This window comes from Camelina sativa, chromosome 5 (genome assembly GCF_030686135.1).
Source record: "Camelina sativa cultivar CO46 ecotype springtype chromosome 5, ASM3068613v1".
In the NCBI taxonomy this organism is placed as follows: Eukaryota; Viridiplantae; Streptophyta; class Magnoliopsida; order Brassicales; family Brassicaceae; genus Camelina; species Camelina sativa.
In genome coordinates this window covers 18,459,811-18,478,659 of record NC_141884.1, presented here as the reverse complement: position 1 = coordinate 18,478,659, position 18,849 = coordinate 18,459,811, and the positions used below count along the sequence as shown (strand labels likewise).

Sequence of the window (18,849 nt, the reverse complement as noted above, 5' to 3'; positions counted from 1 at the left end):
TGAAGAAGAACGAGCTCTGAGAAATAAGTATGTAATGTTGCTAATTCACTCAGTTATTAACTTAGAGCTGTGTATATATGTTTATGTGTTAATTTATTATGTTATTGTTATGTAACGACACTTCCTCCCTAGGTGTAAGATGATAGGGCTTGATGCCTAGCTTCAATTATTGTATCAACATGCAATCCATGGACGTGACATACAAACAGTGTCAGTCGAATCTAGAATGGGACGCAATTGATTCATGTGTTTGTCATGCGTACGTAAGTGTATTTACCATATATCTCCGAATCAAATTTCTTATCTATTGAGTAACCAATGTGCAAGGCTGCAAAACTATGCACGTATCCGAGATAGGTTAAGACCTATCTTTCTGTTTTCTTCAATTTCCTTTGTTCTTGTTCTTATTTTTCTTTGTTATTCTAATTTATATGTGTATTCTCTGATTTTTTTAAATAAAATTTGCGACAGAAAAATCGCATGAGCAATAGTGATCTTTTCATCAAATCTATATATAAAAGAAAATTGATTAGAAAATATTTTATTATGACATATTCTTTTTTAGATATATAGCTTTGTCAAAACTTCTGACTTATATATATATATATATCATGCTTTCATTATTATACATCTTGGAAAAAAAGAAGACATATATAAAGTATGGGAAAATTTATTATTGTAAATCGAAAAATTATATAAATTTGATGTCAAAAGAAAAAAATTAAGGTTATGCCTTTTTCACCTACCAAATGTATGTGGGGGAAAACGATAAAAATACAATGATTTTTGTTCTATATGATAAAACTTATATTTTTTTATACGAATTCTTGATCAACCTTCGAAACGAAAATAAACCCATTATTCAACACAAAAATGAGACGGTTAAGTAATTTTCATACTTACGCACACTAATTACCTCGTACCAACAATAATATTTTTTGAAAACAACAAGTTATACCATAACATAAAAAAACAGTAGTCGGCATGCAACACGGGAACATGTAGCAATAGAAGAATGGTCCTTGTCCAAAAGAGACACTTTTGAACGTCAGTCCAAGGAGAAAACTTGTTTATAATATCTTAGAACTACATGACTAAATAGCAACACCATCTTGACATAATATGACCTAGCTAGTTGATTAGACATATGATTGCGTAAATAATTCCACGTTCTTCTTTCTGAATTTATATTATTGGGAAGTTGGGAAAAAGTGGGGAAAAAGGGCATATAAATGTCGTTGGCAGTGTACAGTCCATATTAAATTTTGAAAGCTACTTGACTATAGTCTCCGCTATAACCGCGGGATGGTCCGACACGGTCTTTATTTGTTTATCGTCTTCTTGTTTTCGATATATATGGATTTTGCACTTTCTGTTCAACTCTATAGATACATTAACCCGCTAATATATGTAAGTGAATGAAAATTTGGTAGGATATTTTGATTAAGAAAACATTAACCAACAAATTAAGTTATTGAGTTATAAACAAAACGATATTATTAAATATCATCTACAAATATCTAGGTACAAAAGCAAAGGAAAGTATCTAATCTATTGATGATTACATTACACTAATTGGTGATATCATACCCTTTATGACTAAACGTTGGACCCGATATAGCTTAGTCAACAAAAGTTTGAGATTTGTTCAGTTAACGGAAAAGAGATATTTTCTTTAATTTGCTTAAACGGTAAAGTTGGTTTTTGTTTTTTATTCTTATCCCTTAAAGTATATGAAACAACATACATAGTTTATCATGCATATAGAATATATAGAATAACTAAGTAATTTTATATTTAGAATTTAGTGAATACTTCGGATCATGGTCTCTTAATCAACATAGTGAATTATTTCAACTAGTAGACCAATATAAGTTGGTTACCACGTGATAATATTAGACAAGCAAATTTTTTTAAAATAAAGAAAAAAATAACGTTTTTACAACTAATGCATCGGATAATAGAAAAAATTTGAGTTTAAAACTTAGAACATAAAGTTGGTTGAAGGTCTAAATGAAAACGGAAGTCACGTCCTAGTCAAGCAAGTTTACAAAATACGTATTTTAACTTTTAAGATAGATTCATGACTTATGTGCTAAATATCAACCCGAGGTGCATTACTGCAATAGAGTTAAACGAGTCCAAGGACCATATATGTTCTTTAAATGTAAGATCTCAAACCTGATTTGGAGAAAGATTTTGCTCCGCACGAACTTTAATGCACAAACACGCATGCATATCATATACTCCATCCGCTTCAAAATATAGAATGTTTTAGTAAAAACACACATATTAAGAAATAGTTACTTTTAAAAAGTTTAACCAATCATAAACAAGTTTATCATAATATAAAATATAAATTTAATCTAAAATTGCATAGAAAGTTAGAAACATCCTATATTATGAAACAAAAATACTTCTCTAAACATCCTATATTATGAAACGGATGGAGTATGTTATAACCAATCTTATCGTGGGGCGTAAAAGCTTGAAAACATGACATACAGTATGTGTAAGAAACTCTAGTTGGACCAATCCGGATGTCGATTTGAAAGAATAAGAACTAAAAAGGGCATGACAAAAACTAGGCAAAGATTACACCCAAATAGAAAACTAGGCAAAGATTACACCTAAATAAAAAACTAGGCAAAGAGAAGTATTCCATAAATATGGTAAATCGATTAAATAGAACAATAGCTTATATCCAAACAAACACCAACTAATTCGTTATATATAAGGTATCACTTACGTGTTTTTTTAAGAAATATAATAATAATGAAAAGTGAAAATGACGACACTATAGTTAGAACAAAAATCCATTGTTTGTCTAGAGGTTTCTAGCGGTCGGAGTCTCAACCCTTGTCTTGGTAATTGGTAAGTCTTCGAGCAATTGATAGAGCAGATTCGGATTATAGAATGCGGGATTCAGATTGGCGATATTTTAAATTATATAATATTTATATTTTTCAGATTTTCAAAATATCTAGATGGAGAATATTTTTTTAATTATTTATGTTAAATTAATATATATTAATTTTTTCTTTAAATTTTATATTATAAAAAATAACTCATTGGTAATTTAGCACAATATCTATAATATTCCAAAAATAGCATTGTATTACAAAATTAATTTTTTAAAATTAAACTCTAAATTCAAAATATTAAACCCTACCACTCAAAACTATATCCTAAATATGAAATTGAGAATCCAGACTTAAAACAAAAATCTCAAAAATTAATTTTAAATATTGCAATGTGTTAAATAATACTATTTTTAGAAGTTTATAGATTGTGAGTGGCCATAACTTATTTTAATGCTATTTTAGAATATTTCTCTAATACATATTACCTCCTCCTATATATATTATTATTTCATTGTAAAGAACTGTTTACTGTTTTGTTTTATCTATTTTTAATCTGGATTGTCCTGAAATTTTTTGGCAATACAGAACAGTTTTTTGACTATTTTTTTTTTGTGGCAGTAAAGAATTTACTTTTTTTTATCTATTATTACTCTGTAACCTCCTGAAAGTTTTGGCCAGAAAGAACACTGTTTAACTAAAATTCGAGTCCAAATTTACTGTGTGGAGAATTCTGTCCTCACAATTAAAAACGTACTGTCCTTGCAAATGCAATAAGCTCTCAAAATAATGAAATAATGTATTTTTACTACTCATGTGATACAAGACGATCACAATATATCCGTCAGACTTTTTCGTACTTCTTTTTCTTTTCTGTTCCCTACTTAGTTTATTTACCTCCTATATATATATATTCATATTGTTGCGATATACTCCAAATGTTTTTGCTCGCCTCGAAAATCACATAACGCTGCAAAAGCTCTGATCCTCCTCACTGAAAAAACCAGTCACTGGGCCTTCCGGGAACCTGTAAGGCCCAAGCCCATGAGTGCAACCATAACCAGGTTGACCCGGAGACCCGACTTTGGTGATTCCCTCTGCATTGTCTTTCTCTTTCTTCTTCTTCTTCTCAGGCACGACGTGGACTGTTTTATTCAGCTTACGTCTCAGATTCTCTGTTACAGACTTAACATCCATCGCCCCCATGACTGTTACCGTTTCCTTCTCCTTGTCCATTTTGACCTCATACACTCCTGTTGATGACACATTTACTCAAATGATGTTAAGTCAAACTCAATACACAAGGTTCTGTAATCAGTCAAAAGTAATGGAAACCATAGCTCATGAATAAGTCTGACCTTTGGTGTTACGGGTAGTCTTGTAAATCCTCTTGATGCAGCCATCACATGAGCAATTCAGCTTCAGTACCACTGTAGTCACAGCAACCTAAACAAGAAAGTCAAAAACAGATTACAAAGTCATAGCAAGTATTGAGAACGGCTAGATTAGTTACTAATCCAGTAGGAGCACCTAGAAGATAATGTATACGTTATTTTTTCCTACAAAATGAATAGTTAAGACTTAAAGAGTAATCTAAGAAGAAGAAAGTTATATACTTGTGCCCCAAGCAAGTATAAGAAACATCTACCCCTTGATACTACAATCTTACTACATTCTAATCATGGTTGAATCAGTTGTGAGAGACATATATTATATAATCAGGGGAGTCTAAACTTATGCAATAAATGTATCTGAGGCTGAAAAATATAGAGCATACCAGAGTCGGAGTCTTATTCTCATTAGACTTTTTCTCATTCGTCTCTTTGGTATCTTTCTTTGGTTTAGGAGATATCAGCTCCACCTTCTTCTTGCTCTTCTTCTGCAGTTTCTCCGCAGTCTTCACTGGATCCTCCATAAACCCAATCAGAGTCAGCTTGCTTGAAGCAGGTTCTGGCCTCACTGTTTCAACTCCTGATTATAAGAGTAAAACAATCAGAAGAAGTAAGTGAGATTATCGACTAAAATTGCTGTCAAAGAAAACCAAAAAGTTCATGAAACAAAGATCCACAAATCCAAACACACAACAGATTCAATCCTTCACAGATCCTGCGTTTCCAAATGATAGAAACAGAGGTGTTTATGATTATTGAGTAACCAAAAGATCATGAAACAAGGATCCACAAATTCACAAATCACAACAGATTCAACTCTTCACAGATCCTGCGTTTCAAAATGGTAGAAACAGAGGTCAAAACGTAAATCAGAGATCAAAATCGTCAATAGTTTAACAGAACTTCACAATCGGTTCACATACTAGCGTAAGACGAAAGAAGGAGAAGATCAAAATCGTCAGGGTTTAGGGTTTAACAAAAGGTTCACAGTCGATTCACGATGCTTTTATCGGAGTAGAATCAAAACCAAAAGGACTAAACACGGACGATTCGACTCAGATTCAACACAACGTAACCAGGAAAAATCCAAAAACAAAAACTGAGAAATCGAAAACGATTTTAGTACCGTTCGATTGAAAGCAAAAACGAGATTGTATACAAAAAAAAAAAGCAAGCATGAAGAATCATGGAGTATCGATTTCGATTTCTAGGGTTTATACCTTCCAAACGACGAGCTAATCGTACGATTCGAGCGATACAACCATCACAGTGCATATCAACCTTAAGAACGACGGTGACTGGCGTCGTTGTAGCCGTACTGTTCTGTTTCTTCTGCTTCTTCTCCTCTTCAACATGATGATCTCCGTAACATTCACAAACCACATCCTCCATCTTCGTCTCGTTCTTCTTCTACAACAGCTCAAAAAAAAAACGAATCACACAAAAGGAAACAAACAAAATCAGAGACGCATTTACAGAGAACAAAAAGCAGAGAGCGAACCTTTGATGAATCTCTGAGATTTTGAGTTTATCGAGGTTTCAACAACAGAGAGGAGAAGATAGAAGACGACGAAAAGTTTCAGAGACGGCTGCTGCGTAACAGAAGGGTGTGTGTATGTGTATGTGTGTGTGTGTGTGTGTTGGAGGGTTCACAGTACCGTACACTTTGTTGTTATAGTCCTTTCTCTTTTACTCAGCTTTTTATTTTTTTCCTATTTTTATTTAATTAAATACAAACTTGCATTAAATGAGGTATATTAAGGTATTTTAAAAACTTTTTTTCTTTTTTTCTAATGATCTTTGTGTTCTCTCACACGCTATCCTGAAATTACCAAAACATGTTTGTAAGTTGTAACTACTAGTCTACTAACTAGAAATTCGATTTTATTTAATTTTGGTTGTTATATATGTTAAAATTATTAATGTATGGCAGTTGTAAAATATTGATACAAGAATTATATTTCACTACGACTGAAAATGGACTTAAACGTGTGAGTGTAGTAGAAGTGGAAGAAAAATAAGAGATTACAAATCGGGCTAGTTATAAAACTATACAACTTGCGGGGACTTATTTTAATACATTAAGCAGATTGTATAAAATTATTAACATTTTGAACTTGTTTTTGTTGATTTAGATTTCCATTGTGGGAACTCGGAAATCTTCTGTTAAGATTAAAAAAAAAAAAACAAAAAAAAAGGATGGTCTAGTGCATATATTTCAAATTAGAATCGTAAATTAAAGACAATTTGTTGGTGGGAACATTATTTATATTCCTTTATATGTGATTTTGTTAGTGACAAACTATATGATAAATAAGTTAATATATATGCATTCTAACAAATATGTGGCCTTTAAGAAAAATTCTATTTATAAGACAAAACTTTTACTACTATATTTTGCTGTTTTTTTCATAACCATATTTTCATTGTATCTTTAATCTTCAAATTTTGTTTAACGCTTTGAATTAGGGAATAATCAAGTAAGAGAAAAAAAAAAGAAAAAAGTAAATTGCACGACGGCGACGATATAGATGGAGAGCCTAACTTAGCAAAGAAATTTGCATGGTTACTGATGACATTGACACCACGCTCAAGGCTGAACGCTAGACTGAATATGTCGATCGCAAATGAGCCAATGCTTTCTCCACCACCTTCAAATAGGTAAGTCATCTTCTGCCTGATCATTTTCGTAGAAGAAATATCAATTTATTAGACTTGTTACAAAAATCCATCCCTCTTGGGTTCTTAGAATAAATGTGAACCCAAGATAAGCTGCTAGTATTGCTAAAGGTTTATTAAGGTCATAAATTGTCGAGTCTCCCAAATTCTAGATAGTTATATTTGACACTACAAAAACATTTCAGGATAAGTGATATTTGAATGTACCTTGCGATTATTAACTTCAATGTGATCTTATGAACGGGGGTGTCAATTTCGTCTACTGATGAATGTGATCTTTATGAAACCTTATTCTTGATCTTAGAAGTTAGTATAACTGAATAAATTATAAAAGATGTAATAGGCATATCGCATATATAGCAAACTCTACATAGAAATTGAACCATTGTTTTGTCAAAGTTTCAATTTATGTTAAATGAATTTGTCTAATCATATACAAAGTAAATTGTTAACCATGATTTAATAAATTATGTTTCCTGTAAATTTCATATACAGATCTTTGATGATTTTCATTATCCTTACATTTTTTTAAAAATATTAACTTCATAAAAAAACATATTTGTCATCATAATTGTTATTAAGTCCCATAGTTACAAAAACAATATCTATTGCGTTTGCATTAAGTTTCCAACACACTAATTACAGCCAAAGCTAAAGGAATAGAAAAAGCTCAAGTGGAAAACAAAAGAAACAACAAAAACTCCATTGAAGGACCTAGACAAGAAGAAAATGAAGAACCAGAGTAAAGTCCACTATAATCTTTCAAGAACCATGAACTCTCTAATCACTCTCCTCTTCTTCTCAATCCTCTCCACCTTCAAAATCTCAAATTCATCTCCATTAAAACCACACCCACTTCCAATCTTACCCATCCCTTCATCCCAACAGCTCCAATGGCAACTCGGATCCATGGCCATGTTCCTCCATTTCGGACCCAACACATTCACCGACTCAGAATGGGGCACCGGAAAAGCCAACCCATCTGTTTTCAACCCGACCCATCTCAACGCAACCCAATGGGTCCAAATCGCTAAAGACTCAGGCTTTTCCCGCGTCATCCTCACAGCTAAGCACCACGACGGGTTCTGTCTCTGGCCTAGCGAATACACCGATTACTCCGTCAAATCTAGCCCCTTTAGAGGCGGAGCTGGCGACGTCGTGGCTGAACTAGCTGCTGCGGCGGCGGAAGCTGGAATTGGACTTGGTCTTTACCTTTCTCCATGGGATCGTCATGATCCGTGTTATGGCAAGACATTGGAGTATAACGAGTTTTACCTGAGTCAAATGACCGAGTTGTTAACAAAGTAAGCTCCTTTTTTCTCATATCAATCAAATGGGTTTGTGATTATAAATTCAAAGTTTTGAAAAAGGTTGAATCTTTTATAGTTATGGAGAGATTAAAGAAGTTTGGTTAGATGGTGCTAAGGGAGAAGGAGAGAAAGATATGGAATATTTCTTTGATACTTGGTTTAGTTTGATCCATCAGCTTCAGCCCGGAGCTGTTATTTTCTCTGACGCCGGTCCTGATGTCCGGTGGATCGGTGATGAAGCTGGACACGCTGGTTCCACTTGCTGGTCACTCTTTAACCGAACTAATGCCAAGATTGGTGACACTGATCCTTTGTAAGTCATTCTCAAATAGTCAAATGGTCAAACTTTTATAGAAAAGAACTTGAATTTGTTGGATCTTGTACAGGTATTCTCAGGAAGGTGATGGCTTTGGGCAAGATTGGGTACCAGCGGAATGTGATGTATCGATTCGACCTGGTTGGTTTTGGCACGCTTTGGAGTCTCCGAAACCGGCTGTTCAGCTTTTGGATATATACTACAACTCAGTTGGAAGAAACTGTCTCTTCTTGCTTAATGTGCCTCCTAATTCTTCAGGATTGATATCTGAACAAGACATTAAGGTTCTTGAGGAGTTCCGCGAGATGAAAAAGTCTATTTTCTCGAACAATCTCGCCCGTAAAGCCTTGGTTAACTCGAGCAGTATTCGTGGCGGTCAAGTTTCACAGTTTGGTCCTAAGAATGTTTTGAAAGAAGGATTAGACAAGTACTGGGCGCCAGAGGAGAATGAGAAGAAATGGGAGTTGTACTTGGAGTTTAAAGACTCAGTTAGTTTTAACGTTTTGGAAATTAGAGAACCGATACATATGGGTCAGAGAGTCGCGTCTTTCCATCTCGAGACGCATAACACTGTAAGCGGGAAGTGGGAGAGAGTTGTGAGGAGCACGACGATCGGGAACAAAAGGCTATTACGGTTTCCGAAGGTTGAGTCGCGGTCTCTAAAGCTTGTTGTGGACAAAGCGAGAGCCGACCCACTTATATCATACCTTGGAATCTACATGGACAAGTTTTCAGTTTCAAGTGGAAACACAACAAAGATAACAACAATCACAAGGACACTCAAGGAGGAGCAACAACTACATGATTTGTAATAAACAACTCTCAAGGATACACCACATAAGTGTTTGGTTTTCCTCTAGAGTATCCTTTTATGTGCATCACTTCATATATGTGACAGTATGATTGTCAATTCTAAAGTAAATAATATGATGAATCCTTGTATTTTGAAGCCTAGTCATAAATTCACCTATGACCTATAAAGCTAAAGAAACGACCTTTTTGCCGAGATTGGGGGTTTATGTACTAATTGTAACTCGGCCCAAGTGTTTTAATGGAAAAGGAGAAAACTTTGATGACAAAACCAGAGAAATCCCTAAAGTAAAGAAAAATGGAAGCCACTGAAACGGTTCTTTGCACGTTGCTTGCCGTCGACCTCACTGACTATTGCTACAGAGTTTGTTCTCGCTGCCAGAGAGTCCTTCCCTCAGACAAGAATGGCGTTACCTCTTCATCACTATGCCAATTCTGCAAATCAAAAGAGCCCAAATTGCTCTACCGGATTCTCGTAAGAACCCTTTCGATTTTTGATTTGCCACTTCATCACTATGCCAATTCTGCAACTCCAACCTTTCGATTTTTAGATATTTTAGCAGTTGTGAATTAGGGATTTTAGAAATTGGGTTTACGTAATCTCTTGTAAGAGCTGTGGATTGAGAAACTTGGAATTCAAAGTTTCAGCCTTTTCTGAAGAATCTGTGTTTTTGGTTAAAAATCTAACAGATGTCTATAGCAACAGATACATCAGTGAAAACTGTGATCTGTTTTGATAGAGTTGCGACTGTTCTCTTTGGTTGTTCAGCTGATGAGTTCTTTCACTTCACCAAGCTCAATCCTTTAACCGGTAATAATAAACCATCAAATTCACTTTACTAAGTTTGAGAAGATTATCAATAGCATCTGACATTACATTGAAAGCTTTGAGATGTTTTTGTTCCCATTGCAGCATCAATGGTGAATCAGGTCTTTGATGGAGAAATGCTAAGGGTGACATTGACTCGGCCTCACAACCGAAACGCTCAACACATGAGAGTTGCTTCTATTGTTCCTCTAAGATCAGGATTTCAGCCTGCAATTGTAACCTTGAGAGAGATTTTCACAAAGAATGCTTCTTTGGGGAGTTGCTCCATAACAAATCACAATCTCTAATGTTGGAGTAAAACATATAAATGCTACAAGCACAAGTTGTTTGATCTCAAATACTATGATTCGTTGCTAAGTCCATTCTACCATCTCTATTGATCAAATCCTTCGTTATCATCGAATTCGTGGTTAAATGATGCTTCAATCTTTGTGAAAAGAACCTAATTCATCACGCTTCAATCTTTCAGAGGAAGGTCCGTCAAAGGAGAAATCGATCCTAATTCATCACGCCTGTTACTTTCTCTTTAGCTTAAGTGAAGCAAAGAGATTGCTTTATATATGTAATCAATGTGAGAGTTGATTGTTGAGAGTTGATTGTTCTGAATGCAGGAGTATCCAGAACATACAGCCTACCAAACGCCGCCGCTGTTTTCTGATGATTAGCTTAATATCTATCTAGACAATTACCATATGCATGAGGATAGAGATAGTTTCCAGAAGTATGATCAAATTAGCTGCTCTGATTATCGGGTTGTTTATATGGGTGGAAAAGGTCTGAGTAAGAAGATCAAACAAACTGTTTGTGTTGTTGTCTGTTTGAGTGTTTTGGCCTTTGGACAAAGCTGATGATTTCTGAACTCTTGCTTGTAGGATCTTGGACACCTCTACACGCTCAACTTTTGTATTGGAGAGTGCTCTATTAAGGTTCTCCAACAGATTCTAGTTAAGTTGCATCAGTGTAACAAATCTGTTATGTGATCTACTGCACAAAATATTGACAAGAAGGTAAAGGCTGAACTATCTACAAAAAAACAAACATAAGCTTTTCGAATTTGAAATCTTGAGTAATCTCGGCCATGGCTTCTGGTATATACTAAGAAAAGAAAAGACTCATTGTTTTTGATATTTGAGATTGTTATTTTCTTCTTCTTTTTTTCTGTTCTCTTCAGGGCATGTCACCTTGCCAAGCAGGCGTTCGATGATGCTATCTATCTCAGAGCTTGACACTCTGAACGAGGAATCATACAAAGACAGCACCTTAATTATGCAACTCCTTAGGGACAATCTGACCTTGTGGACTTCTGACATCCCATAAGAAGGAGGTAATAATCATTCTGAACCTAACCAATCTCTTATTTTATGATGTTCTGTTTTTAGCTTTTTTCCCCCATTCTGGATGTATCTAGTCAGTACTCAATGTTATGTTTTGTTTTGCTTGGAATCTATAAGACATTTCAAACATTTCCATGGACATTCTTGATGATAGATGGTTGAAATAGCATCCAGAAGATATTTCCTATCTGATTATGATTCATATTTTGCTGCGGATTTAAAATGTTTATTTTGTCTGTATATGCAGCAGATGATTCCCATAAGACGAACGGTTCTGCCAAAGCCAGTGCAGGTGGAGATATAGCAGAGGTAAAGTAGAAGGGATTCCTAATCTTGAAGGGAATCAAATTAGTCAATTCTGATACAAGATCTCTTTGCTCTTGATGCAGTGATCAGATATGTGTGCACCCATAATGGCGGCAGCCATGGTCATTATGTTTCAAGAACAACTAAACGCGCGGTGAATAATAGTGAAACGTAGGGTTCCTCTGTTTCCTGTATCATTAATGTCTATGTTACTTGTACAATGGTTTAGTCCCAAATCTCTCTGGTTTGAATGTATTGCATCATTTTGATGCCTGACTCACGACACTGCGTATTTGTAATTTCAACCAGATCTGATGTGTTTTAAATATGCAATTGTTTGTTTAAAATCTTAGGAAATATATTCATTTTCAAGTTTTTATAAATATACAATATTAAAAATATTAAACAAAATTTATTAGACTATAATAATTTCTAAAATAAAAATTTTAAATTAAGGACCCCTATTTTAACCGATGGACCCTTAAAAATAAAAAGTTTCTTCAAAATTTGTTTATTTCACTTTTATTCACTTTTATTCAAAATTAACAATTAAAAATGTTTTTCGCAACTTTGCTAAGACTCCATCAATGGAGATGCTCCATCAAAGTTACTAGCTAGATGGTCACTTGTTGTGCAAAATTTGACAAAATCCCTATATGACATTTTTGTGATTGGTAGTAGTAATTTGTAGTACTAAAATTGACAAATTTATCGTAAAATAAATAAAAAAACATTATGTACAAATAACATTAAATTCATCAGAAATCCAAATGAAAGCTTCTATCAATAACTTTGAAAATAAGAAAATCAAAAGTTATTTACTATTCCAAATGTTGTGTTGTGAAAAAACTCTTCCATCTGATTCTTGTTGCTAAACGTTGTGATCTCTAGAAGTTGGAAGATGATGAAGTAAGAAGATGTTTGTTTATTATGAGTTATGATTGTGATTTTTTTTTTTAATGTTTCTTGCATTGTTAACTCGTTGTATAGATCGGTAAGTTTCAAAATCTAAATTACTGTTCATCACCGAACACAATTCACTTTTAGGCCTTATTAGCTAAATGGTCATTTATTGGGCCAAAATTCGTAAAATAAATAAAAAAATAACATTACATTCATCAGAAATCCAAATAAAAACTTCTATTAATTACTTTGAAAGTAAGAAAATCAAAATTCATTTACTATGAATATTCATTCAACTTTTTAATTCTCAAAGTAGTAGTAATATACAAATTACAAAACTCTCACCAGCCACACCAAAATAAAAATGAAAAGGAGAAAAAAGTAATATACACGTGTCAAAATTATATTGGTTTACGAATAAGAGTTTGACCTTCTAACAGACCTATTCAATCTCTTTGACAAAGCCTCCAAAACTTGCCACGTGGCATCTCCCTCTCTTGAAGGAACATTAAACACAAGGGCCCTCTTAACAGACTCATCCTCCAAGTTTCTCTGTATGACAGACAAATTAGTAGCCGCCACGTGTTCCAAAATCTCCCCTAGCTTTCCGACGTCTCTCTCCGCCACCGTGAGCGAGATATCCGGCCAACGCACGGCGGAAGGAAACGGCAAACGGATCCCGTCGGCGATAATCACGGGAACACAGCCAAGAGCCACCGACTCAACAAGTCTTGGACTCCACGGTGCCCACCCTAGAGGACACAAACAAAAAACAGAACGTGCTATTTCTGACTGGTAACCGGCGAATCTTTGCCGTTGAAGATAAAATCTCCGGTCACCGCCGTAACTCCGCCATATCTTCGTCCTTACTCTCCTGATAGGTTACAAAAAAATTAAGCGTCTTTAGTTCAAGTCACGAGTTTAGAGATAGAGATTGGTACAAGAGAGTGTTTGTTACTTGCTATAGAAGCGACCACTGATGTTTTTGGGATGAAGCTCCATCTTGCCCCGGAAAAAAACCCAAATGTCTCGTTCTTTATTTACCGGAATATTCCTTTGAGTCTTTTCTAAACTTTCCGGTGAGATGTACGGTGGTATCACAACGTTCTCTACCTCTTGGCATGGATGGTTATATGTAACACCAAAAGTTTGCAAAACTATAGAGTTTCTCAAAATATTTGGTACTCCATCAGCAATTGCTCTATCCTCCTTCACAACCAAATATAGATTTAAGTATATAAATAAATGTATATATATAAAACTTGGCAAATCATTTTTTAAACTAACCATAGTGTGGAAGCAAGAGCCAAAGTCGTGTGTAGCCGTGAAGACGTGGTCAGAGCCATTGTTTCGACTCCAAAACGGGTATTGAGTCGAGATGAGGCTAATCGCTTCATTGATGAGTGATCGTGCGTGACCAATCGCTGGAAAGCCATTGATGGTGCTGAAGTTGCAAGAGACATAGACAGGGACGAAGAAGAAATCGGCTTCGTAAGGATCTTTCGTGCGCACTTCTTCATCGAGGCTGAGAAACGCCTTGTGGAGAGCCACCTCCGCGGCAAAGAGGTGGTTGCTGCATCTGTCGTTGGCTAACCAGTCTTTGTTGAACTTTGAAGGTAAGTCATACACGTAGATTTTCAAATTGTTGAATACATCTAAGGGAAAAAAAAACATAGTTATAACTTATGACAAGAATATTGTTTTTGTTCGTGTTTTTTTTTTTGTTTTTCCTTTTGAAAAGTAACACACAAGCCATGTAAAACGTTTTTTTTCCTTTCCCTCTTTTGAATATAATTTAACATTTATTCAAAAAAAAAAAAAAAAACTTATGACAAGTTAAGATTGTTCAACTAAAACGTGCAGTAGACCGGACCGAAGCCTAGACTTATCCCCGATGCCTATAGATAGTCTTAGTCTTTGTGAATATACTATAAAACATAATTGATCTTACCTGTTCTTATGTTGGGACGTTGAGGGGCAAACCCAAGTTTGTGGTCATGGATTTTGGATTCAAACATGGCACGAGAAGCGAAAAGCTTTGGTTTAGGGTTAGTAAGAAGAGGGTTTGATCGTGGAGGAGAAGACTTATCTTCTTGATCTTGATCTTGATCATGGTCGACAAAAAAGGAAGCAAGAAAATAGAGAGTAAGGGAGAAACAGAGGATCCATTTGTAGTATTGTTTGAAACAGAGACTTTTCTCTGTTCTTCTCTGTTTATGCGTTATCATCGTTCTTGTTTCTTCGGGATGAATCTTGTGGCCTGAGCTGGTTGTTCAATTCGAAACATCTGATTTGTTGGGATGGAGTTAATAGGGTTTTGAGTTGGTGAAGAGGGGTTTTCGGATTCGGGTTTGGGAGATGAAGTGGAGATTAAGGAATGGTGAAGGCAGAACAAACAATAGAAGAAGTTTGGAGAAAGATTGATGAAGACTCTCTAATTAAATCTCTTTTTTTCTTTTTTCTTTGTTGACTATTATTAAGCGATATTATACATTCAAGTTTCTAATATAATTTCTTTATTTCTCTTGTATTTGGTGTTTTTTTTTTTTGTTTTTAATTATTATTAATTTCATATGCCAAAAAGTCGTATTTTTGTAGATGATAGCAATACTAGGAGATTATCATCATTCTTACGTAGGAGGTATTTAATTGCATACAAATTTATTATATGTTAAGAGACTCAATCTTTAAAAATCCTTACATCTCAAAGTGACAATGACAGATTTTGCATATTTTTGTAAAGTTGTGAAATTAATAAGTATGACACTTAACTGATTTATGTGAAAAGTATATTTTCGGACTCTCTCAAACCTAATATGAGGTTTTTGGGAATCGGGATCAGGACGCTGTTGGATTCATGCTCATTCATTTCAAGGAAGATTTAGAAAAATAAAATAAAATAAGAGGAAACATGAAGAAAAAAAAAGAAACATGATACTTTTTTTAAAAAGAACATGATAATATTTGAAATATATAATAAATACGAAATTATTGGATTGTTAGGAAACACTCTTTTGCTAAAATAATAATGTCTTTTTTTTTTCTTACTTTTTGCAAAAGGGGAAAGAAGCATGAATATGAGTATAGAAGCAAGAAGACAAAACTTAATTTGGTATATAAGGACGTAAGGTTCACCAAAATATTCAGAAGAAAATATGTCTATGTTAGGCGACTACATAAGGTTGTGGTGTGGAATACGATTCGTTGTGTTACCAGTGAGATTGGCCATGGTTTGGTTCGTCCAACTGATCGTGTGTATGTTTATGTGTCACCGCGTTGATCATTGAAAGATATATTCGAATAAGTAACCTGTTGTGTAACACTATTTTGTAAACAACACACTTAATTTTTTTATTATATGATATTTACAGAAATTTTATCTTAGTTTACGAACTTAGGATTAGCGTTTAAATGAGAAAAAACGCGCAAACATGCGGTAATGGGATCAATTCATTTCATCCAAGTTTTTTTTTCCCTTCAGTTCTAGATAAAGTTATTTTACATCACATATTAGAAATGAACGAGCGAAGGTACAATTCAGGATTAGACACTATATATTAAACTTTGCCCAAATTTTTTTGTTTTTTTTAATAAAACTTTGATTTAAGCCGCAATTTATTTAAAGACTATAAAACCTTATCCTTGATCAGATTAGGTTGAGTATTATATCCGTACACGGCAAGAGATAAGGACCCAACTCGAATAGGGAACCAACTGGAACCATTGTAGCCACCAAATTTTGTTAATGGTGTTCCTTTACTAAAACGAAAATATATAATTATATTAATTAGTATCAAACCAATGAACATTTGTCATACAACGCAATCACTTTTTCCTTCACAAACCAGAGAAATATGAACGAAAAAGCTATAATTACGACATGTAGATTTTTCTTAATGTTATAATTAGATTTAATGACACAGTAAAACTTAATTAGTGGTTTCGACTGGTAACCCCCATACAATTTCGTACTGTTTTGAGTTATGTATCTGACCCAGTTTGTAAGATAATTGTTATGAGGTATATAATATATAGATTCGTAACTATTTTTTATTTATCAATTAAACCTTGTAAATCATATGGTTGCTAATTTGATTAAAAGATATAATATTATTATTTTCTTTATCAATCAAACCACGTAAATCATATGGTTGCTAATTTGATTTAAAAATATAATATTATATTAACTAATTTAGATTATATGAGAAGTAGGAATATGGACAAAAATAGGTTTATAAAACTTATACTTATCCAAATTTATAAAAACGATTTACAATATTATTTAACAATAATAGTGGTTTGAAATAAATAAATTTGTATCCACTTAGAAAATGACGCGCCAACTAATTTTCTTTGGCTTCTCTATATCTTCAATACGATCAAGCTAAGCCAGAGAAGTATAGTCAGCAAGCTAAGTATGGCCCATGGGAAAGTATAAGAACATCGATGTGATGTTTTCATAAAACTATTTAATGAGACCAAAAAAATAATTCGATGTTCAGTTTAGTAAATAAAATGTTAAATTTGGCTCAAAAAAAAAAAAAAAAAACATTACAAGACAAAGAAGAATTGAAAATGAGTTGAACCACCTCTTTGTTTCCGTAAGCATCAAGGAAACTTGTATCAGTGCTTACCACCACCACCACCACCACGAGTGGTCCTTAATATTTTCGAAAACTTATACATGATCGCATACATTTTCTTTTCAATCTTTGCACTAATTGATCAGAGTTCTCGAGAAATAGAATACTAGTGTCCCATGATTTTACATACGCTTTCAAGTTATACTTATACACATTCTCAACTCAACGCGTTTTTGTTTGTTAACTTTTATGTGATACCTTGTTTTTTGTTAACTTTTATGTAATACTTAGGTACGTATAAGAACTTATAAGAAAAAGGAAAAAACACTCTACCAGCCACTTCTTTTTACACCTTTTGTTTATGCAAAAAGAAGGGATAAAGAAGTCCATGCATGTTCGGTTATCAACTTATCACAAATCATTCTTTTTGCTAACCGACCGCATTTCAATAGTGTATGAATAGATAGTTTAGTGTTAGGATTAGCGTCCAATCGCATATTACGTTTTATATATAATAAACCTGATAATATAAGGTATAGTGTCATTTTCAAGAGGTTGCTTGGCAAAGTTGGAATGACATAATGCATGACCAATAATATAATGTTAAAAAAGAAAAATAAAAAAAATACTAACGTAAAAACTGTAGAAATGGGTGGGTGGGTTAGCGATTACTCTATTACGTTTGGTTTGTTTTGTAATCCTTGAAACTATTCCATCTGTTGTATATTCTTTTATTATTCATTAAACATGTTAACACGAATATGGACATTTACATTAAAAAAAAAAAAAACTAAGAACGCTATTACTCCCAAAATCCATAAAGCCTCCATACATACTATTCAAATCGATATGTATTTTCAAATGACGCACCCGCTTATCGTGGGTATTGTTCAGAAGCTAAGAGAAGTAAGACACACTCGATAATTTAGAGGGTTTGTTGTTACATCATCTTTTCTAGTTAAGTCACGATAGTTGTTTTGTAATTTTTTCATGCTTTGATGTTCTGAGTATGGCCAAGCGATATGTTATCTTGGATTTATATTCTTGACATCAATCTCTTTTTGTAATCGTTCTGTGAGTGAGAGACAGAAACAATTTGTTATCTTGGATTTTTCTGGTTACAACTTCTGCACTCGTCGAATCTCTTTCTATGATTATCGGAGTTTTTTTGGGTTTCCAATAATTTAACAGTACGACTAGTTAAATTTAACTATTTTAGAACATGGTTTATTGCTAGATTTAAATCGGAATGATTCTACAACATGGTTTAATGCTAGATTTAAATATTTAATCATTTGATAATCGCAAGCAGCTGTGATTGCGATTGCGCCTACGACTGCAACTACAATTTTAAAATCGCAGGATGTTGTTCGTTTAGCAATCGCACGATTAGTTGCTAGTTAAATAGTTGCGTTGCTGATTTTTCTTGCGATCAAACAATTCAATCACAAGTCACAACGACTGATTGCGTGTTTAGTAGCCGTGTCTTGCAACTGTCAAACGAACTTCTCGCAGTCGCAGGTCGTA

The 18,849-nt window shown here is 34.0% G+C and overlaps 4 protein-coding genes across 4 annotated transcripts; 2 read left to right on the top strand and 2 right to left on the bottom strand.

The window, feature by feature from the left end:
- Window positions 1-3,651: 3,651 nt before the first annotated feature.
- Window positions 3,652-6,001, bottom strand: LOC104786918 (heavy metal-associated isoprenylated plant protein 1-like). The gene is made up of 5 exons (XM_010512394.3): window positions 5,754-6,001; window positions 5,473-5,662; window positions 4,639-4,832; window positions 4,220-4,307; window positions 3,652-4,114 (listed from the first exon to the last, which is right to left on the bottom strand). The coding sequence occupies exons 2-5, from the start codon at window positions 5,642-5,644 to the stop codon at window positions 3,822-3,824; spliced, it is 747 nt and encodes a 248-aa protein (XP_010510696.1). The 5' UTR covers window positions 5,645-5,662; window positions 5,754-6,001; the 3' UTR covers window positions 3,652-3,821.
- A 1,509-nt stretch (window positions 6,002-7,510) lies between these two features.
- LOC147943952 (alpha-L-fucosidase 1) lies at window positions 7,511-9,501 on the top strand. The gene is made up of 3 exons (XM_087450237.1): window positions 7,511-8,235; window positions 8,318-8,554; window positions 8,628-9,501. The coding sequence occupies exons 1-3, from the start codon at window positions 7,661-7,663 to the stop codon at window positions 9,367-9,369; spliced, it is 1,554 nt and encodes a 517-aa protein (XP_087306363.1). The 5' UTR covers window positions 7,511-7,660; the 3' UTR covers window positions 9,370-9,501.
- A 66-nt stretch (window positions 9,502-9,567) lies between these two features.
- Window positions 9,568-10,581, top strand: LOC147943951 (uncharacterized). Its single transcript, XM_087450238.1, has 3 exons — window positions 9,568-9,842; window positions 10,058-10,178; window positions 10,281-10,581. The coding sequence occupies exons 1-3, from the start codon at window positions 9,666-9,668 to the stop codon at window positions 10,481-10,483; spliced, it is 501 nt and encodes a 166-aa protein (XP_087306364.1). The 5' UTR covers window positions 9,568-9,665; the 3' UTR covers window positions 10,484-10,581.
- A 2,432-nt stretch (window positions 10,582-13,013) lies between these two features.
- Window positions 13,014-15,407, bottom strand: LOC147943950 (putative glucuronoxylan glucuronosyltransferase IRX7). Its single transcript, XM_087450236.1, has 4 exons — window positions 14,691-15,407; window positions 14,027-14,394; window positions 13,698-13,948; window positions 13,014-13,613 (listed from the first exon to the last, which is right to left on the bottom strand). Exons 1-4 carry the CDS (start codon window positions 14,965-14,967, stop codon window positions 13,151-13,153), a joined length of 1,359 nt encoding a protein of 452 aa, XP_087306362.1. The 5' UTR covers window positions 14,968-15,407; the 3' UTR covers window positions 13,014-13,150.
- Between the last annotated feature and the right edge of the window lie 3,442 nt (window positions 15,408-18,849).